The sequence below is a fragment of the Crassostrea angulata genome, chromosome 4, assembly GCF_025612915.1.
Source record: "Crassostrea angulata isolate pt1a10 chromosome 4, ASM2561291v2, whole genome shotgun sequence".
NCBI classification, from domain to species: domain Eukaryota; kingdom Metazoa; phylum Mollusca; class Bivalvia; order Ostreida; family Ostreidae; genus Magallana; species Magallana angulata.
Genome location: NC_069114.1, coordinates 23,246,614 through 23,264,357, shown reverse-complemented (window position 1 = coordinate 23,264,357; position 17,744 = coordinate 23,246,614). Strand labels below are relative to the sequence as shown.

The 17,744-nt window shown below is 33.4% G+C and overlaps 1 protein-coding gene across 5 annotated transcripts in view; it reads right to left on the bottom strand.

Moving 5' to 3' along the window:
* LOC128181529 (growth hormone-regulated TBC protein 1-A-like) overlaps nt 1-17,744 on the bottom strand; it is a 172,693-nt gene that overhangs the window by 94,351 nt on the left and 60,598 nt on the right. For 4 of the 5 annotated variants that reach the window (XM_052849958.1, XM_052849960.1, XM_052849959.1 and 1 more), the window contains exon 3: nt 11,372-11,418. In XM_052849958.1, coding sequence (XP_052705918.1) covers nt 11,372-11,418 — 47 coding nt within the window. Of the gene's footprint in view, nt 1-951; nt 983-11,371; nt 11,419-17,744 lie in introns of those variants that run through there. The other variant, XM_052849962.1, reaches the window with a different exon arrangement.

The window sequence follows — 17,744 nt, the reverse complement described above, 5'->3', positions numbered from 1 at the left end:
AAATAGTTGCTGAGAAATCTTTAACAGGAATTTGTTTGAAAATTTTTGCTAAAAATAAACAAAGTCGTAATTTAACAGGAAGTTGACATCCGATTAGTACAAAAATATATCCCACGATATGGCATGCCTTAACAAACACTTTGTAAAAATTTCAAGCATATGCGATAAATAGTTGCTGAGATAAATGCGACAGAAATTTTTGTTACGGACGGACGGACAGACAGACGGACGGACGGACGGACGCACAAGGGTAAAACAGTATAACCCCTCTCCTTCGGAGCGGGGGTATAAAAATCAAAAAAAAAAATATTTATTTTATCTGGGATGGTAAAATTGATAAAATCCACCGAAATATTATGATTAATGACAAGCATAAGGGGGGGTTGAAAGTTCCACATATTCTTTCTTTCACAAAAAGTCTTAAACTTACGTGTGTTAAAAAAGGCTTGGATCCACAATGTAAATCCTCATGGAAAATTTTGATAGCGGATAAACTCGAAGAGAGAAGATACTCAAATATATGGCAACTTCGTAAAAAAGGCTTGTCGACTGCCATGCAAGATTTTAACAATTTAACTTACAGCAGAGCGTAATGCACGCTTGGAGCGAAATTATGCAGCATCCTACCACAGCCCCATCAAAAATTCTACGCCAGCTACTATGGCACAATAATGAAATATTAATTAATAAACAATGTGTTTTTAAATCTTTTTGGATCAAAAAGGGGATATTCTTTATCAATGATCTTATCAATGACGACAGTAGTTTTCTTTCACTTGAAAACTTTCAAGACAAATTCAATATTCATACAAATTTTTTAACCTAAAATGGGTTAATATCAGCCATCCCAAAACATTGGAAAGAATTGATAAAGAATGTCCGAGAGAAGAAATATTTGTTAGCAATATTGAAAAATTAAAAAAGGTGCAAAAGGTATCAAAACTTTTTTACCCTATATTTTTATCATCTGTCGCCGAAACTCCTGTAAATGTAAAACACAAATGGGAAGAGAGAATGCCTATAGAAATTGTAGAAAACGAATGGGTTTCCAATTCCAAATTTTTCATAGAATTTTGTGCACTAGCTAACTCTCGTTTACATATATTTAAAATATTAGATACTGAAATGTGTTCCTTTTGCCATGAAACTAAGGAATCAATAAGTCATCTTTTTTATGGTTGTCTGCATGCACGAAACATTTGGATTACAATACAAGAATAACTAAAGAACTTGTGCAATATTAATGTATGTTTTAATGAACAAACAGTAAGCTTTGGATGTATCCATGCCAATCCTGTATTATATAGAGCACTAAATCTATTGATATTGTTAGCAAAAAAGATTTATTTATATTAACAGATGTCAGTATATTTTACCCTCTACACTGTTTGAATACATTAAATGTTTTAGATATGTTCCCATTCATTGAACATACGAAAAAATGAGGTCAAGGATAGTTGGCGGATCATCTCAAAAATATTAGTTACTTGAGTTTCCAATTTCATTCATCTTTTTTTGTTATGATTGCACATGCATAGTTTGGGAATAAATTATAAAAAACAAAAAAACAAAAAAAAGATATGGACAGGACACAACTTTTGCACTTTTACTGCAAGTGACCTTGTCCTTGCCCGAATGACCTTAGGTCAAGGTCATGACACACCCTTAGTTCATAAGCGATCTTTGTGTGAAGTAAGAACATCCAAGGTTTCTCTACAAGAAATATATGGACAGGACACAAATTTTGCAAAGACAGCTGGATGGACGGACAAGATGATTCCTATACAGTGGGACTTCAGATATCTGGACGCTTCAGTTTACGGATGATTTTATTTGGGAACCGATTTTTTATACGTTATTTTGTCTCATTTATCCATAATTCCACATTCCGGATCCGGACGGCCTGGTTTAAGGAGGCCGATTTGGGTTTTTTTGCGGAAAAACTACAATAGCATAACTCTTTATTTTTTAACCATATGTAATTTAAACCAACTCTAGTTTATTTGCGAAGGTTCGTGAAAATCGACCGTCTTGTTCTTTTTAGGGACCATCTCAAAATAGAGGTACATTTACTATAGGAATATATAGCAAACTGTCTTTTCCGCACATCAAAGCAGTTTAAAAAAAATACTACAATAGCTTTTTTTCTCAAATTGTTATATATGATTAGTAATATCATTTCCTACCTTATATGTAAAAAACACAAAATTCTACCGTCTGGTTTTTAGTGGGGGCCATCTCAAAATATTAAAATGCACCAAATATTGCTATATATTTGGATCATCACGAATGATGATTGGTATAATGGATTCATTCCAAAAATGAGGACAATGTCCTCGAGGATAGCATCGTTCTGTATATGAAATTTCAACAGCGGACAATTTTTACTTTTTCTTTTATGTTATTTCTTATAACGTACTCCTACAAGGCTTCATTTTATCATAACGTCATAAAAGTGCAATGGCAATGCTCCCCTACCGCACAACGTAAAAATCGTGTTAAAAATAAAAATTTCCTTTTAAAATCTAAATATTTTTATCTGTATTTTGTTTATTGTGTTCAATTTTATAAATGATATCGAAAAAAATTCAGAAGAAGTATAAATCAACTGTATTATATCAGAATGCGCAAAAAAATGCGCAATGCAAACTAAAGTCGGCCTCCTTAAATACAAAACATAGTTCAACTATCAATTTTGCTTCATTTAACCGGACAGTAAAATTTGACGATACCCCACTCAATGCTACAGAAAGTTAACGTCTGTCAATTGAGTTTCACACCTTTTTCAGGTGTTAGACCCTCATGAGTAGCTTGTATAAACACTCTCAAGTCCCAAATCACTTTCAAACTACTGGCAGTGCTTATAGTTAAACAGGATTAGTCATGCCTCACTGCTTGTGGCTTTTGTATCTTCACCTGCAAACCTGTCAAGTGTCATCGCTTTTTAAAACATTCCTTTATTTTAAAAGAAGTATGAGAAAATTATTTTTTAAAAACTGGAAAGTTTTACATATCTTGGTGATTAATCTATTCAAAGAAGTTATCTTAAATGAATTGTCTCATGAATGCTTTGTTGGATAAGTCAAAACAGGAAGTAGACTAGGAAAACAAAATGAAAGCATGTTAACTCATCGTAAGTGCACCAGTGGATCTTGCAATTTTCCAGCTGGTAACAAATAATGTAATTAATCAAATAAACGTTTTTGAAGAATAAAATATAAATTTAGAAAATAAATCATCAATTATTGTGGAAATTGGCGTGTTGTGAAATGTAAAGTAAAATAAATATAACGTAAATAAGCAAATAACGTCGATTATTATTAAAGTTAACGATATAAAGCGGTGTTCCTTAATTGTATTAAGGTGGCTCTATACACCCACAGTTTATTCCAATTTTCAATAGAAGACCACAGAACTTATACTTATCAAATATCAAAATGATGATAGGGATACTATAGGTATTTTTAAATGTTTTTTTCGTGTTTTTGTAAAATATTTTTTAAAAAGATAGCTATTAACAAATTGAGAGAAATGTTTTTGTCATATGATGGATAATTCCTTCAGACACATAAAAAAATATATAACTTTTCTTAACATTCAAAAATGTTATTATTGCAATTTTTTTTAGTATTTCCCCAAAACATAATTTTTCATATTTTCTTACTCTGTTGACAAATCATCTGAAAAAGTTGCTTGATGTTATAAGAAAATGTATTTTAATAAATGTGACATAAAAAATTAAATGAAAATAAACGCAAAAAATATCTTTAATTTTATTTGGTATGAAAGTTCCTCAGGTAAGGGTTATCGTTCCTAAGTCCCAAGGCCCAAACACCTTGGGGACTTTTCATTTCTGAGTTGAAGAAAATTTCCTAAATATAATGTTTGAATGATAAATACAATACGTATTTCATTATAGGCCTGTATAAGTGAATATAATCGCTTTTATTCAAACCTAAGTGAAATAAATAAAGGGGAAAATTGACTTGGCTAATAGGATTTATGACCCCAACCTGAAAGAAATTCAAAGCAACCCTCCCATCCCATTAATGTGGTCAGGAACATCTGTCGATATTAATGTGCATCAAAGTATATAATAATTGAAATACTTTCACTGCTTTAGAATTTTCTTTCACAGTATTCAACAAAAAACATGTTTTAGAAAATTTCGGAAAGATAAAAATTAATTGCTCTCAACGGAAATCGAACTCATGACCTACAGGTTTGTAGTAAACCCACTAACCCACTGCGCTATGGTGTAACATATCAATGAAGGGAAAGAAACTATTTAAAAAATTATACTTGATTTTATTGTTTATTTCGACAAATAATACCACACAACGTCAAGGTGTCACATATTACCACATTACTTGTCAGTAATAAATTTTCCAATTATCAAATTAAATCTATTCATTTAACAAATTTTTCAAAAGAGCGGTCCCCATGCAATTCGCCTCAGTTTAAATCAGCCAGGACCGGAAGTGCATGTATCCTGATTTACTTTTTTGCGTACTGCGTCATCAAAAAGTGGTGTATAGAGCCACCTTAAAAATGTGAATTTCAACAGACAACTTTAATTTGTTGCTACTTGTAGGAAAGGCAAAGAAAACAGCATTAACACTCATTATAAACAAATATTCTATCATTTGTGACATCAATAGACACTTTTCAGATATCCGGACACTTCACCTATCCGGACGATTTGACTTGGGAACGAAAGCGTCCAGATAATTGAGGCTCCACTGTATATCCCCCAAACTTAGTTTGCTGGGGGTATAACAATAGAGTATCAGATCATACAAAACTTTATCATGTTATATCATTTAACAACAAACACATCTATCAAGCAAGTTTGTGAGAGGTATTTTTTTAAAGTATCCTTTATAATGGAGATCAGGCTATGCATCTGAAGATACCTCTGCAGTTTATTAATATTATTGTTAAATCATCTATGCAAGTTTGAAATAGTAATATTACCTATTAAACATGTGACCTGTTCCAAAAAACTAAACCTCATCAATAATCCAAAACCTATGGCTCAGGACTTGCAACAAAAACTTTAACCGGGGGGGCATTTGCCAAGTGCCAGATTAGGGTTCTTGAGATTATAAGATTTAACACTTACAAAATAAAATCTCTTTCTAGCTCTGGATTCTATTTATTTTTGACAATGTGTCTTTTAAAATGCTAAAGACACAACGATATATATACTGTAAACGTATTACATTTGGCTGTGTATTCTATTTAACATTTTTGGCGGAATGTAGCTTCCGCTAAATCAAGTACATCGCTAAATGTCATGCATATATGTATACTAATAGTCACATTCAGTAATACGCATATTCAAGTCCACGCCAATTTGTTCACAATCTAGTTTCCACCAAATATTGGACACGCCAAGCATAATAAGTTTACAGTACTTATTTAAGACTCTCTCCCCCTCTCTCTCTCTCTCTGCTTGACAGCTTGAAAACTTTGCATGGACAATGCCTCTGGTTGAACAAGGCTTATATTTAAAATCCTATACACGCTTTCAATAAATCGTGCCCTCTAGCGGAAGGGTTATCTACCTTACTTAGCGATGACGTCAAACGAGGATAAACGTAATTACGTACATGAAAGAATATTATACACGACATAAATTTGCGTGAGTAATATGTTTTGCAACGTTTTGTTGTAAGAAAAAATATAATAATAATCGAAACTGTTAACATTTTCCTTGTAATTGACTAATGAAATCGATAATTACGCTCATTAAATCAATATTATATAATTTATAATCGATTACGAGTCTACTTTCACTTCGCTGATGTAAACAGTAGTTTTCTGCTCAATATTAATTACAGGTGTTATATTGTCATAGATTATTTTTTTAAAAAATGCTTTAATCACAAATGAACCATTAAATTAATTTAAAATTAATAGTACCGATGGTTTAGTATCTTTAAAGCAAATATTGTTAAAAGATGTCATGTTATAAACAGGTATACAAGAAAAAATCGTCGATGTCATGATGAGCGAGTCGCAAGTATTGGCGAATCTTACAAGCAACACCATCTGCTCAGAATGTTCCGGATTAACTTTAGATGACATCCCTGGGTCTATTCTTTCAAACGAACCAGAAAAGTGTAAAAAATCAGAACTAGAATGGTGGATGAAATGCCGAGGATTCTCATATAAAAAGTCGGACACAAAAGCGCAGTTGTGTAATCGGGTCAGGCACTTATCGGCGTGTACAACATTCACAGTAGCGGACCCAGATCCCGGGCATTGTCACTTACTGCAGAAACAAATAAAATGTTCTCACTGTAAAACAAACAAACAAAATGCAGAAAAAAATAAAATTCATAAGGAAGATGAAAAAACGAAAAGTTCTCTTACATGTACTAAACAAGCGCAAGCCTGGAATAGAAGTACGGTCATATTACCGGAAACTTTCTCCCATATCATGATATCTGAACATGCTAAATCATCAGGAAAAAATACACAATATGTAGAAAAACCCATTGAAAAGGGTTATAAATTTTTTTGGGATGGTTACATACATGATGTTACTTGTATGAAAGAAAACAACTCTGTACACATCAAATGTAAATTTTACCGTTCACAGAGGAAAAATGAACAGCCTCATTCTCTCTCAGTCAAACTAAATTCAAATTCTGGCTCTGTTGAGTCAGGGAAGTGCTCCTGTGTTGCTGGTATAACAGGCTTTTGCAATCACATATTTGCTTTGCTTTACACAATTGATCATGCCAAAAAAATGAAGCTGACTGAATTTCCCTTAAATAAGACATGCACCCAAAAGCCTGCAGAATGGTCTAAATGTCGGACGGGTGGAATTTTTTCTGAGCCCATAATGGAGTGCCGTGTCGTGAAACCAAAATATGGCTCTCAGTCTACAGGAATAAAACCTACACTGTATCAATCAACAAGAACAGACATAGAATATCCTAATGGTTCAGATTTAGCAACAGGTTTCAAGACTTTAGGGGGGAACTTGGCATTTTTTTCTGTTTTTAATTGCAATGACACAGATGGAGTTAAGACCAGACTAGGAACAACTGTTCCAGTTGGTAGTGTTTTAAGTTATATCAGCTGTCATTAACAGAGCCAAATTTTCATGTTGCTGAAAATATTGACTGCATTGGTATACCAGAATCTAAGGAAAAACCCCCAGAGGACCCAATACCATTCCCATGGGAAGAAACCTGTGAGCTTGAGGTTCCTATGGATGTCCAAGATGAATTTAAACTAAAATTAAACAATACAGAGGCAACTGAAATCGAGAAAAGTACAAGAACACAAAGTTTATCAGATAGCTGGTTTAACAAACGCAGGAATAGGCTGACAGCCAGTAAATTTGGGCTTGTAATGAAAAGAAAAACAAAAAATAATCAAAGTTTTATTAAAAATACAGTGATTAGCAAAAAAGATCTTTCAAATGTCCCCTCTGTAAGGTACGGAACAGAAAATGAGGAAAAAGCTAAATATAAATATAAGCAGTATATGGAAAGAGCAAGGAATCCAGTACAAATCTACAGCAGTGGTCTTTTTGTAAATCCAAAAATTTGTTGGGCAGGAGCTTCTCCAGATGGAAAGGTATTTGATGCAAAGTATGGCCTAGGCTTGTTGGAAGTCAAGTGTGCTTATAAGCATAGAGATATTTCTGCAGTTGATGCTTGCAGTGACCCAACATTCTACTGTGAACTGAATGGCCAAGGTTTACCATGTTTGAAAAGAAACCACCACTACTATAGCCAAGTGCAAGGTCAACTAGGAATATGTGGTGCTCGCTGGTGTGACTTTGTTGTGTATACTAACAAAGGATTGATTATTGAACGCATTGCTTTTGACATACATTACTGGACAAGTATGATTAACAAATTACATGAGTTTTATGTTTCACAAATTGTCCCTGTGCTCCATCAGACTCGAAGTCTACAAAGTTGTCATTCAGATTCATCCTGAATTTGACATTGAACATTGCAGGTATAATTTGAATAAAAAATAGAATATGTATTTATGTCTTTGTTTATTATTCAATAGCAGTCAGTTGAATTTTCCTGCAATATATACACCAACAAACTGAAACAAGTATCATTAATATATATTATGTACTATCGAAATGCAGCATAAACAGTCTTTCTTAACTACATTACAATGAATTTATATAACAACTTTTGTAATTTAACAAGTATACTTCAGCAGTCATTCACTTATTCCAGTCATTATTAAAAGATAGTTACACATCATTACATGTACAAATGATACTGATTACAGGATATCAAGACACAGAAATAATAGGTTCTTGAAACAAAGTAAGAAGTGCACACACTGTCCAAATTTGATTGATGGATCCCATTAAACTAAGAGGAATAACTTGATCAATCAAAGTACTGAAGTACTGAAAGCCGGACTCTTCTGGTGTGTCTTTCTGCATATTGTGTAGTAAAGACTGAAAATCTCTCTCTCTCTCTCTCTCTCTCTCTCTCTCTCTCTCATGCTTTTAATGTCGGCAAAGCATCAGAGAGCGACCAAATTTTGTAAGCGGCTATAAACAAAAAATAAGTCTGTCTAGTAGAAGTTAAAAAGTTCAACAGTTGCTGCCTTGAATTTTGCAACAAGCATTATATATTCAATCCCCGTTTCTTCATCGTGCAGCAAAGTAGTTCATGAAAATTCATGCGCATTGTATGTGTCCAAAATGCCTAGTAATGTTTTAAAAACACGTTATCAATAAGAAAACTAAAAAAGAGAGACAATTCATTCGAAATTTAAAAAAGAAACAAAATGCCAACACTTTTGACAAAACGTGGCTCTTTGGGTAACTATTTGGTATAGCGGAAGCTTTACCTTGACGCTGTTTGGTTTTTTGTTTATTTGTGCTATTTATAGTAACATTGGCGATTGGCCTGCCTATAGCCAGGACTCTGCTTTCAGCAGAGCCCGGCTAAAAATGTGAAATGATTTGATTTTGTTTATAGCTCTCTCAACATGAATTCGCTCTGCAGCTATGCTTTGTGTCCTTAAAACATCCCCACCTGCCATTTGATCATACATACCTAAAAAAGGTGGAATATTTAGTTTTACATGTACTTCATCTAACAAATCCTGAATGTTAAGGCCTTTGTCAGCCATTATACTATCTCCCTTTTCAAAGGGAAGTTGAAGAAAACCAAAACGTTCTGTAATTTCTGTCTGAAATACAGCCTGTAAATAACTGACTTACAAAACTAACACTCCCTGACGGTGAAATACCTATTAAACCTTTTAATGTATTTGCACTCTTATAGTTGCTGTAAGTCTGTGACTTTAAAAGTAAGGATGATGACATTTCTACCTTTTTTTCAGTACAATCAATAATTACCCTAGTTGAAGGGTATTTTTCCTTAAAAGACTGGGGCATATACTGAAAAACTTGCTTCTTGCTTGGCCAAATATTAAAAGTTCCAAGACGTTGATAACAAAAATTGGCCCAAGATATTAATACATTGCTTACAGTGCTAATTGAAACACCAAATCTGTTCGACAAATCATACTCAAATAATCCAACTTTTACTCTACAAAGAAACATTAAAAGCTGATTCTCTGGAGAAAGTTTCCTAGGTCTACCACTCTTAACATTACATTGAATCTCATCAATATTATCAATATTAGCAGTATTAAGAATCATATTTTCTCCATTTCAACCTGGATTCAAAAAATTTAAGACTTCATTAAATACTGCTCTACTAGAAAATCTAGTGTAAAAATTTACATCTTTGTCATTCAAGTTCTCTATGGCAAATTTTAACAAATTAATGTTCGATTTTAGAGTCAAATTTTCAAGCTTCAGTTTTTCAAATTCTTTCAACATTTTTTCATTTTTTTTCTTTCAGTTTTTTAATTTCATCAGAAAGGAAAAAATTGTCCAATTCATGCTCATTAGCACAAACACTAGCATCATTTAAAATGTTTTCTACTGGTACTTCCGATACACTTCCTTCATCAACAGCTTCAGGACATGTCTCACCGTTGTCATGCAATTTACTGCACTTGGTGTTTGCGACTTTGGTAACATTCTTGGCCTTTTGAAGAGCATTTAACGGTCTTGATCTTTGTTCTTTGTAAATGTGATTAAGGTGTTTCCAACAATTAAACGTAGTCGGCACACATCCGGGCAGTTTGGTTCTTCTTCCACTAAATGGATGGTACTCCAAATTTTCTTTCGTAAAATGAAGTGAACAAACAACAGTGCTGGATGTTACTTTAAATAAATCACTTTCATCTCTTTTAATATTAATTATCCATTGTTTCCTTAATGGATCACCAGCAGGAGGGAAATTGTGGTAGCTGATTTTTCCATGACCTGGAATTATAGGGTATCCATATGTGGTACAGCCAGGAACACAGCAGTTTCTATTACTCTGAAATAAAAAATATTAATTCATTTTTATACATAACTAATACATAACATTAATATATATTCATTATGTTTTAAAATACATCTTAATTACTACAATGTTGTTTTAGTAATTATTAAATTACCGTTACCAGATATGTAAATAACAACTCTGTTGTCACAGAAAATCATTGGTCTCAAACTCAACAGAAGTTCACTTCTTTTTTCACTACATATAGTTCTATCAGATACATAAATTGTCTCAGGTTTTATAAACCTTAAACATAATTTCTAACACTATACTTGCATAAATGAGAATTACAAACACGTACCTACCAAAATTAACATTTGACATGCAAAAATCATGTTTATATTGCTTCTTTCTGTCTTCGACTGAGAAAGATGTTTTGATTCGAATTTCCTCTTCATCGTCACTTGACAACATACGTTGGCATTTATATTGCATTATAATTTAAAATGAGTCGAAATATATATACACCGATAAATAAATAACTTACCAACGTAGATTCTATACTGCAACTGGGCACATTTGGTGAAACAATCGACTCTGACATTGCAATGATGCAGCGTGGCGAGTTATCAAGATTCCTCGTCTGACGTCATAGTTAGGGGAAGTAACCCAAGTGCGCGAATTTTTGAAATTGTGTATAGTAGCTTTGCAAAATCAGACAACTTCTCAAATGCTTTGATATTTATCATATAAGTGTGTACCTGACCAACTTCTGGTGGCCAGTATAAAGTACTACACACACTTAATTGTATTTCTCTTTCATCTATATATTTTTTTTTTTTTTCTATTTTTTAATTTTGCCATTTACTGTATTTTAGTCTAGCAAGCTTATATACTTTAATAAATGATGCATAAAAGTAGTATAATAAGGACTCTGAGGAGTATTATCAGATACAGGAACATGTATATGGCTTTTTTATATGGCTATATATTCAGAAGAATGAAAAGTTAAAACTTACAGTTTTACGATGTTCATTTGGAATTCCTTTTCTGCAAAATCGTTTCACTGAAATAAAAAAAATTAAATGAAAAACATCAATCAATTTACAAATGTTTATTCAGTTCATTTGGATATCAATTTTTTTTTTAAATTTAAAAGATTTGTCCAAGGAAATTCCATCATAAGGATTCTTTATCCCATTTTATTGAGTCAAAATTTTAAAAAATGGCAAACACTCTAAAAAAAGTTTTACTTAGTAATCATTTTTTACTTAAAATCATATTAATAAGTAATAGGTAATTACTTAACATTTACTTACAAATTTAAAACAACTAGAAAACTGACCAGTCAGGAAGGGCCCCGCTATGACAATTAATATACAGAAGTGAAAAAAACTTTGAATTCCATCCTCTTTATATCAACAATGATGAAAAATAAGTGCCCGGCATAAGATGTAAAGAACTGCAATATAAAGGATCTCATGATTTGTAGTTGGATATGATTTTCATCCAACAATTAAAGTGTTAAACTGAGGGGTAAAAATATAAGGGTGCAGCTCATGGAATGAGAGTTTAATTTGATTTAAATTTAAATTTAAATTTAATTTAATTTAAAAAATATATATAGGAAAATTATAAGTAACAACTGTATTTTTAAAATTTTAAGATAGTTCTTGAATGTCCAAAAACTCTAAATATTAGTAACCTTGTATCTGCATAAAACAGGGATAACCTCATGTCTTATAAAAAACTAAATTAAATGTGTATTTAAACAGGTGTTTTATAAAAGGCAAGCCTTCAGTGAATGAAATACATTGTATCACCCAGGGTTGACCTCAACTTCAAAACAAACATCAGTTGCAGACAAAGGTGTTTATTAATCTTCATATGACAGATAGAGATAATCCTCTAAATTTTCTGCAGCAGGCAAGATAATTAATCCCAGGGGGTTAATTGTTCAGCTCTCTCATCCTTTTCTTATAAATTTACAATAAGATTTTTTTTTCAGAAATGACAGAATGGGGTTATTATCTGATTACCTGTTAAAATTAACAGCATTAAGACAGAAAAAAATAAAATAAATAATTAAAAAATAAAATAGTGAAAAAGGATATATTAATATATATCTTGATTTTAGAATTCAATAAAATTATCATAAATCATTGTGTACGGTATTTTAACCAAAATAAAGTATGAATATTATATTTTAAATCCATATTTCAAAGAATGTACACAATACAAAACATCATTCAAAATTCACCTTAACTTCAAAACAAAGTTCATTTGCAGACACAGGGAGTGCAGTAATTAATCTCAATGTGACAGATAAAGATAAAGCTTAGGATTTTCTTCCTGTGGAAGGTTAATTAATCCCAAAGGACAAATATTGCACAGCTTTCCAAGTATACAATGGTAACATTCTCAGCAGTTATCTCTCTTTGCCCATTCATTCTTATGCATAGTTAAGGAATCTACCCCACCACCCCAGCTCCAAACCAGAAGACATAGAGAACCAAACTTAGCATCAAAATATGTATTTCTGCCTACTGAACTACCATACCAAATTTGAACTTGATTGGGCAACCATAAAAAAAAGTTATTAGAAAAAAAACAGAAAATTTGTGGACGGAAGAGTGACAGACGGACAGACAGAAGGACGGACAGAGTGATTACTATAGGGCACCGCAAATCCTTGCGGGGCCCTAATTACTGAACTTCATGTCAATTACTAAAAAAAATATTTTACTTACATTTACTTAATGTGTAGAAATGTTTTACTAAGTAATTCCTTTTTACTGATTATTGTTATGAAAAAAAGGACAATCATTTACTAAACACAAAACATGATTTACTAAGTAAATTCCTTTACTGATATTTGTTATGATAAAGCAAAAAAAAGACTTACTATATAAGTATATTATGAGAGAGAGAGAGAGAGAGAGAGAGAGAGAGAGAGAGAGAGAGAGAGTCTGCACACAGACAGGTTGGGCAATACAATAGGAAATTTGAAAGTGACTAGCTTTTCAGAAATGGCATATATCTACTTTGCTTTCAAAAAGGTATAATTGTCCTTGTTTATCAGAATTATATACTTGTCCATGCAAGGTTGTCTTATTGTCTCTGCCTTTAAGAATCTTGATTCGCCATTACCAGCAGAGTGATCATGATCGAGAAGAACTAGATAAATATTGCATCCCACACCTCAGATCTCCAGATTTCCGCATGATTCCGCATTTTTTCCTCATTTTAAATACAGAAAAAATGCAGAGAAAATACGGAGAAAATTAAATAATACGGAAATGCAGAAAAAATCCGTAAATTATCTGGAAAATATACGGAAATAATATGGAGAATTGGACTTAGTATATTTTTCATCTGGGAAAAATATGGAGCTCAGAACTTTTTGTTTTGTTTTTGTTTTGTTTACTTCCTGAGCTTGCCAAAGCTTTACCAGAAATAAGACTTATACAATTTTATACACATTCAGCACAACTTTATAATGAATTGCTGTTATAATTTTGTATATTTGTATAGAGAAAAAATAAATCTAATTAATATTTTCAGATTTAAGTTGTTGAATTGCTGTTATAATTTTGTATATTTGTATAGAGAAAAAATAAATCTAATTAATATTTTCAGATTTAAGTTTAATTCTAAGATAGTCTCAATAAAAATTTCTATTATTACGAAAATAAGATCAACTTTAATTATATGATGTTTCATTACATAAAAGGCAAAATGACCCCCCCCTCCAGACCCCACGTATTATGTGAACACCAACCTGTCTGTTCTTTTGTTATGCTATATTCTTTTTTCCTACGTTCAAATATCAGTTAACTTATATTGGAGTGTCTAAACCGCTCGATGTTGAATCATGAAGATTGAAGAATTTTTTCGTATGCTGTTCAGTGTTTGTTTCTACTTTTACTTTTGTTTCACTATGTTAAGCTTCGCGCGCGCTGATTGGTTGATTAATAGCTAGCCGCCAATTTTCACATTCGATGCTGCCATGTTGTCTGCCATCACCGAGATGGTAAAATGAATGAAAATAAGGGAATAAAGCTGTGCACAAGGTAAAAGAATGATTGACAATGGAGTGTTTACTTTTGGAATATCCACGGCTAAACAGAGGACGAATATAAGTGAATGAATCGAGTCTCAACACCCAAGGCCACTGCATGCACCACCTCGTGCATGATCATGAGCACGTTTTTGAAAAAGTAAGTGAAGTAATGAAAATATATTTGTTGAATGGCAGTTTAAACAGTTATTGGAATATTAAACGAAAGACTGTGATCTTTTATACTGAGTTTACACTGGCGTCGGAAGTAAATTGAAAGTGGTGGGGGGGGGGGGGGGGGGGGGGCTAGACTAATCCTCAGAAATATTGAGGAAAAAAAAACTAATTCCCAAAATCATGGAAATCCTAATCCGTGCGGTGGGGAGGTATACCTATACCTCCAAAAAAAAAAAATCTTACCTACCAAATTTTTTTTACCCAAAACATGAAATTCCTAATCCGTGGAGGGGGGGGGGGGGGGGGGGGCTAGTATGCCTATGACTTCAACTTCTCAATCTTTCAAGGTAAATTTAGGAACAATTATCATTGCTGCGAGAAAAAGGGGGGGGGGGGGGACCCTCTATGATGCTATGTCCCTAATGATTAGGTCTAACTTTGCAAACAAGAGGCCCATGGGCCACATCTCCCACCTGAGGAACAATAGGTATGATAAAGTCAGCTTAATGGAGTTATAATACAAACAATCTGGACAATGTACAATAATACATGTAGATCCTGTATAAATAAAATCCATTTTCGGATAGCCCTGATTGCTGCCAATATTTACAAGAGCAGACTTTAATCACAGCTACTGCACATATATAAGGACTCAACGTTACGCAGGCAGGGATGACCGCACACCTACGCAACTCAACAGGTACCAACGCTAACGCAAGCAGGGATAACGCAAGCAGGGATGACCTCACACTTGCGCCAACAGCTCAACCTAACACAAGCAGGGACTAGTGCCGCACACTTGCGCTAGAAAGGCCAGAACACCATCAGGGATGACCATACACTAGTGCTCCGCCGCAACCACCACCAATACAAGCAGGTATTAATGAGTATTAATGCGATACAGGGCAGGAATGACCGCACACTCTGTATCGTAGGTTAGAAAACACGAAGATTAGATAGAGAAGGGTTCAAGATTAACCCCAGACAGTCGCTCGTCGTAAGACAATAGACACTGTCCCTATATATGTGCCGGCCTAAAATAATTCATAGTGTCTAAAAATTGGAAATCAAAAATAAACAAACTAATACGGCCTAACCCAAAACTACTTATGCAGAACAACTTATATACATTGAATATTTATTATTGCATAAAAATAATCATCACAATAATTGGTTAACAGTGGATGCATTAATTAAAATAATCAAGAATCAATAAATCAAGGGCAATAACTCAATACAGTAATACAAAAAGATTCTAATGAAAAAATAGCTGCCTGCTTCAATTTTTTAGTCATATCACATGTTGAGTATTGCAGTTCTCAAAAAGATCCTTTACAATTGTTTATATATGGGATATTTAGCTACATCACTCTGAACCTTCTTGTGAGGCCGAAGAATTGTCCTGGAGCCAAAGTCTTTACAATTATAAAGAATCATCTTGCTGATTAGTTTCTGAGAAGAAGATTTTTTAAGATTTACTCTATATATTCCTATGTAAAACTATAACACACACACACACACCCCCCCCCCCCCCCAATGTGGCCCCACCCTACCCCCAGGCATTATGATTTTCACAACTTTGAATCTACACTACCTGAGGATACTTCCACACAAGTTTCAGCTTTCCTGGCTGATTAGTGTCTGAGAAGAAGATTTTTAAATATTTACTCTATATATTCCTATGTAAAACTTCGACCCCCCCCCCCTTTGTGCACCACCCTACCCCCAGGGATCATGATTTTCACAACTTTGAATCTACACTGCCTGAGAATGCTTCCACAAAAGTTTCAGCTTTCCTGGCTGATTCGTTTCTGAGAAGAAGATTTTTAAAGATTTAGTCTATATATTTCTATGTAAAATTTTAACACCCCCCCCCCCCAATGTGGCCTCACCCAACCCCCGGGGGTCATGAATTTCACAACTTTGAATCTACACTACCTGAGGATGCTTCCACACAAGTTTCAGCTTTCCTGGCTGTTTAGTTTCAGAGAAAAAGATTTTTTTAAAGATTTACTCTATATATTCCTATGTAAAACTTCGACCCCCCATTGTGGGTCCACCCTACCCCCGGGGGTCATGAATTTCACAACTTTAAATCTACACTACCTGAGAATGCTTTCACACAAGTTTCAGCTTTCCTGGCTTTCTGGTTCTTGAGAAGAAGATTTTTGAAAATTTCTCGGAATATTTCATTAATTTCTAATTATCTCCCCTTGAAAATGGGCGTGACCCCTAATATTCACAACTTTGAATCCCCTATGACTAAGGATGATTTGTGCCAAGTTTGGTTGAAATTGGCCTAGTAGTTCTTGAGAAAATGTTGAAAATGTGAAAAGTTTACGGACAGACGGACGGACAGACGGACGACAGACAAAATGTGATCAGAATAGCTCACTTGAGCTTTCAGCTCAGGTGAGCTTAAAAAGTGGGGGGCTAAGCCCTCCTATCCCCCCGGTTCCGACGCCTATGGTTTAACAGTTTAAGGCCGTCCCTATGACAATGCTGGGTGTCGAATCAAGCAAAATGCTCGTTATTGACATCGTTTTGATGCATGAACAAATAATTTAAATTCAAAATTTATTTAAACAAGGCCAAATTTAGTGAATTATCATTACATAGTGAATAAGTACATTTTATATGACTTACATTTTTATTACTTAAATAAAAGAATTCATGTTCTACTCACATAGTCAGAGTTAGTAGTGCAAATTTGTAGCTATATTGATTAATAGATCAGTAGATGGAGTAAGTATCCTGGGAGGTCCATGAGTCGTTACCCTAAGAATGTCTTCCACTTTAATCACTTAATGAAAATTTTGACACTAAATTATTAATAGCATATCTAAAGTTCATCTATTTCTTCATAAAACTTTACACTGTATTCATTATTTTTTATTTGATAAACAAATAAGTGAGCAGTCTAAGCACCAATGAAGCGGAAGACGGCCATTTTGAAAACTGGTCCAAGAGTCGTGACGTCAGATATAAACAAAACTAGTGGGTATTGGTTTTTTTTTACCAAAAAAACACGTCTCCCATTCTCCCCAATGATTGTAATAAGGGGCAATTTAATAAGTAAAAAAGAATGATGTCAGCTATATGTTATATATCATCCATATATGATACAAAGTCATTATTGTAAGGAATATTTTCAT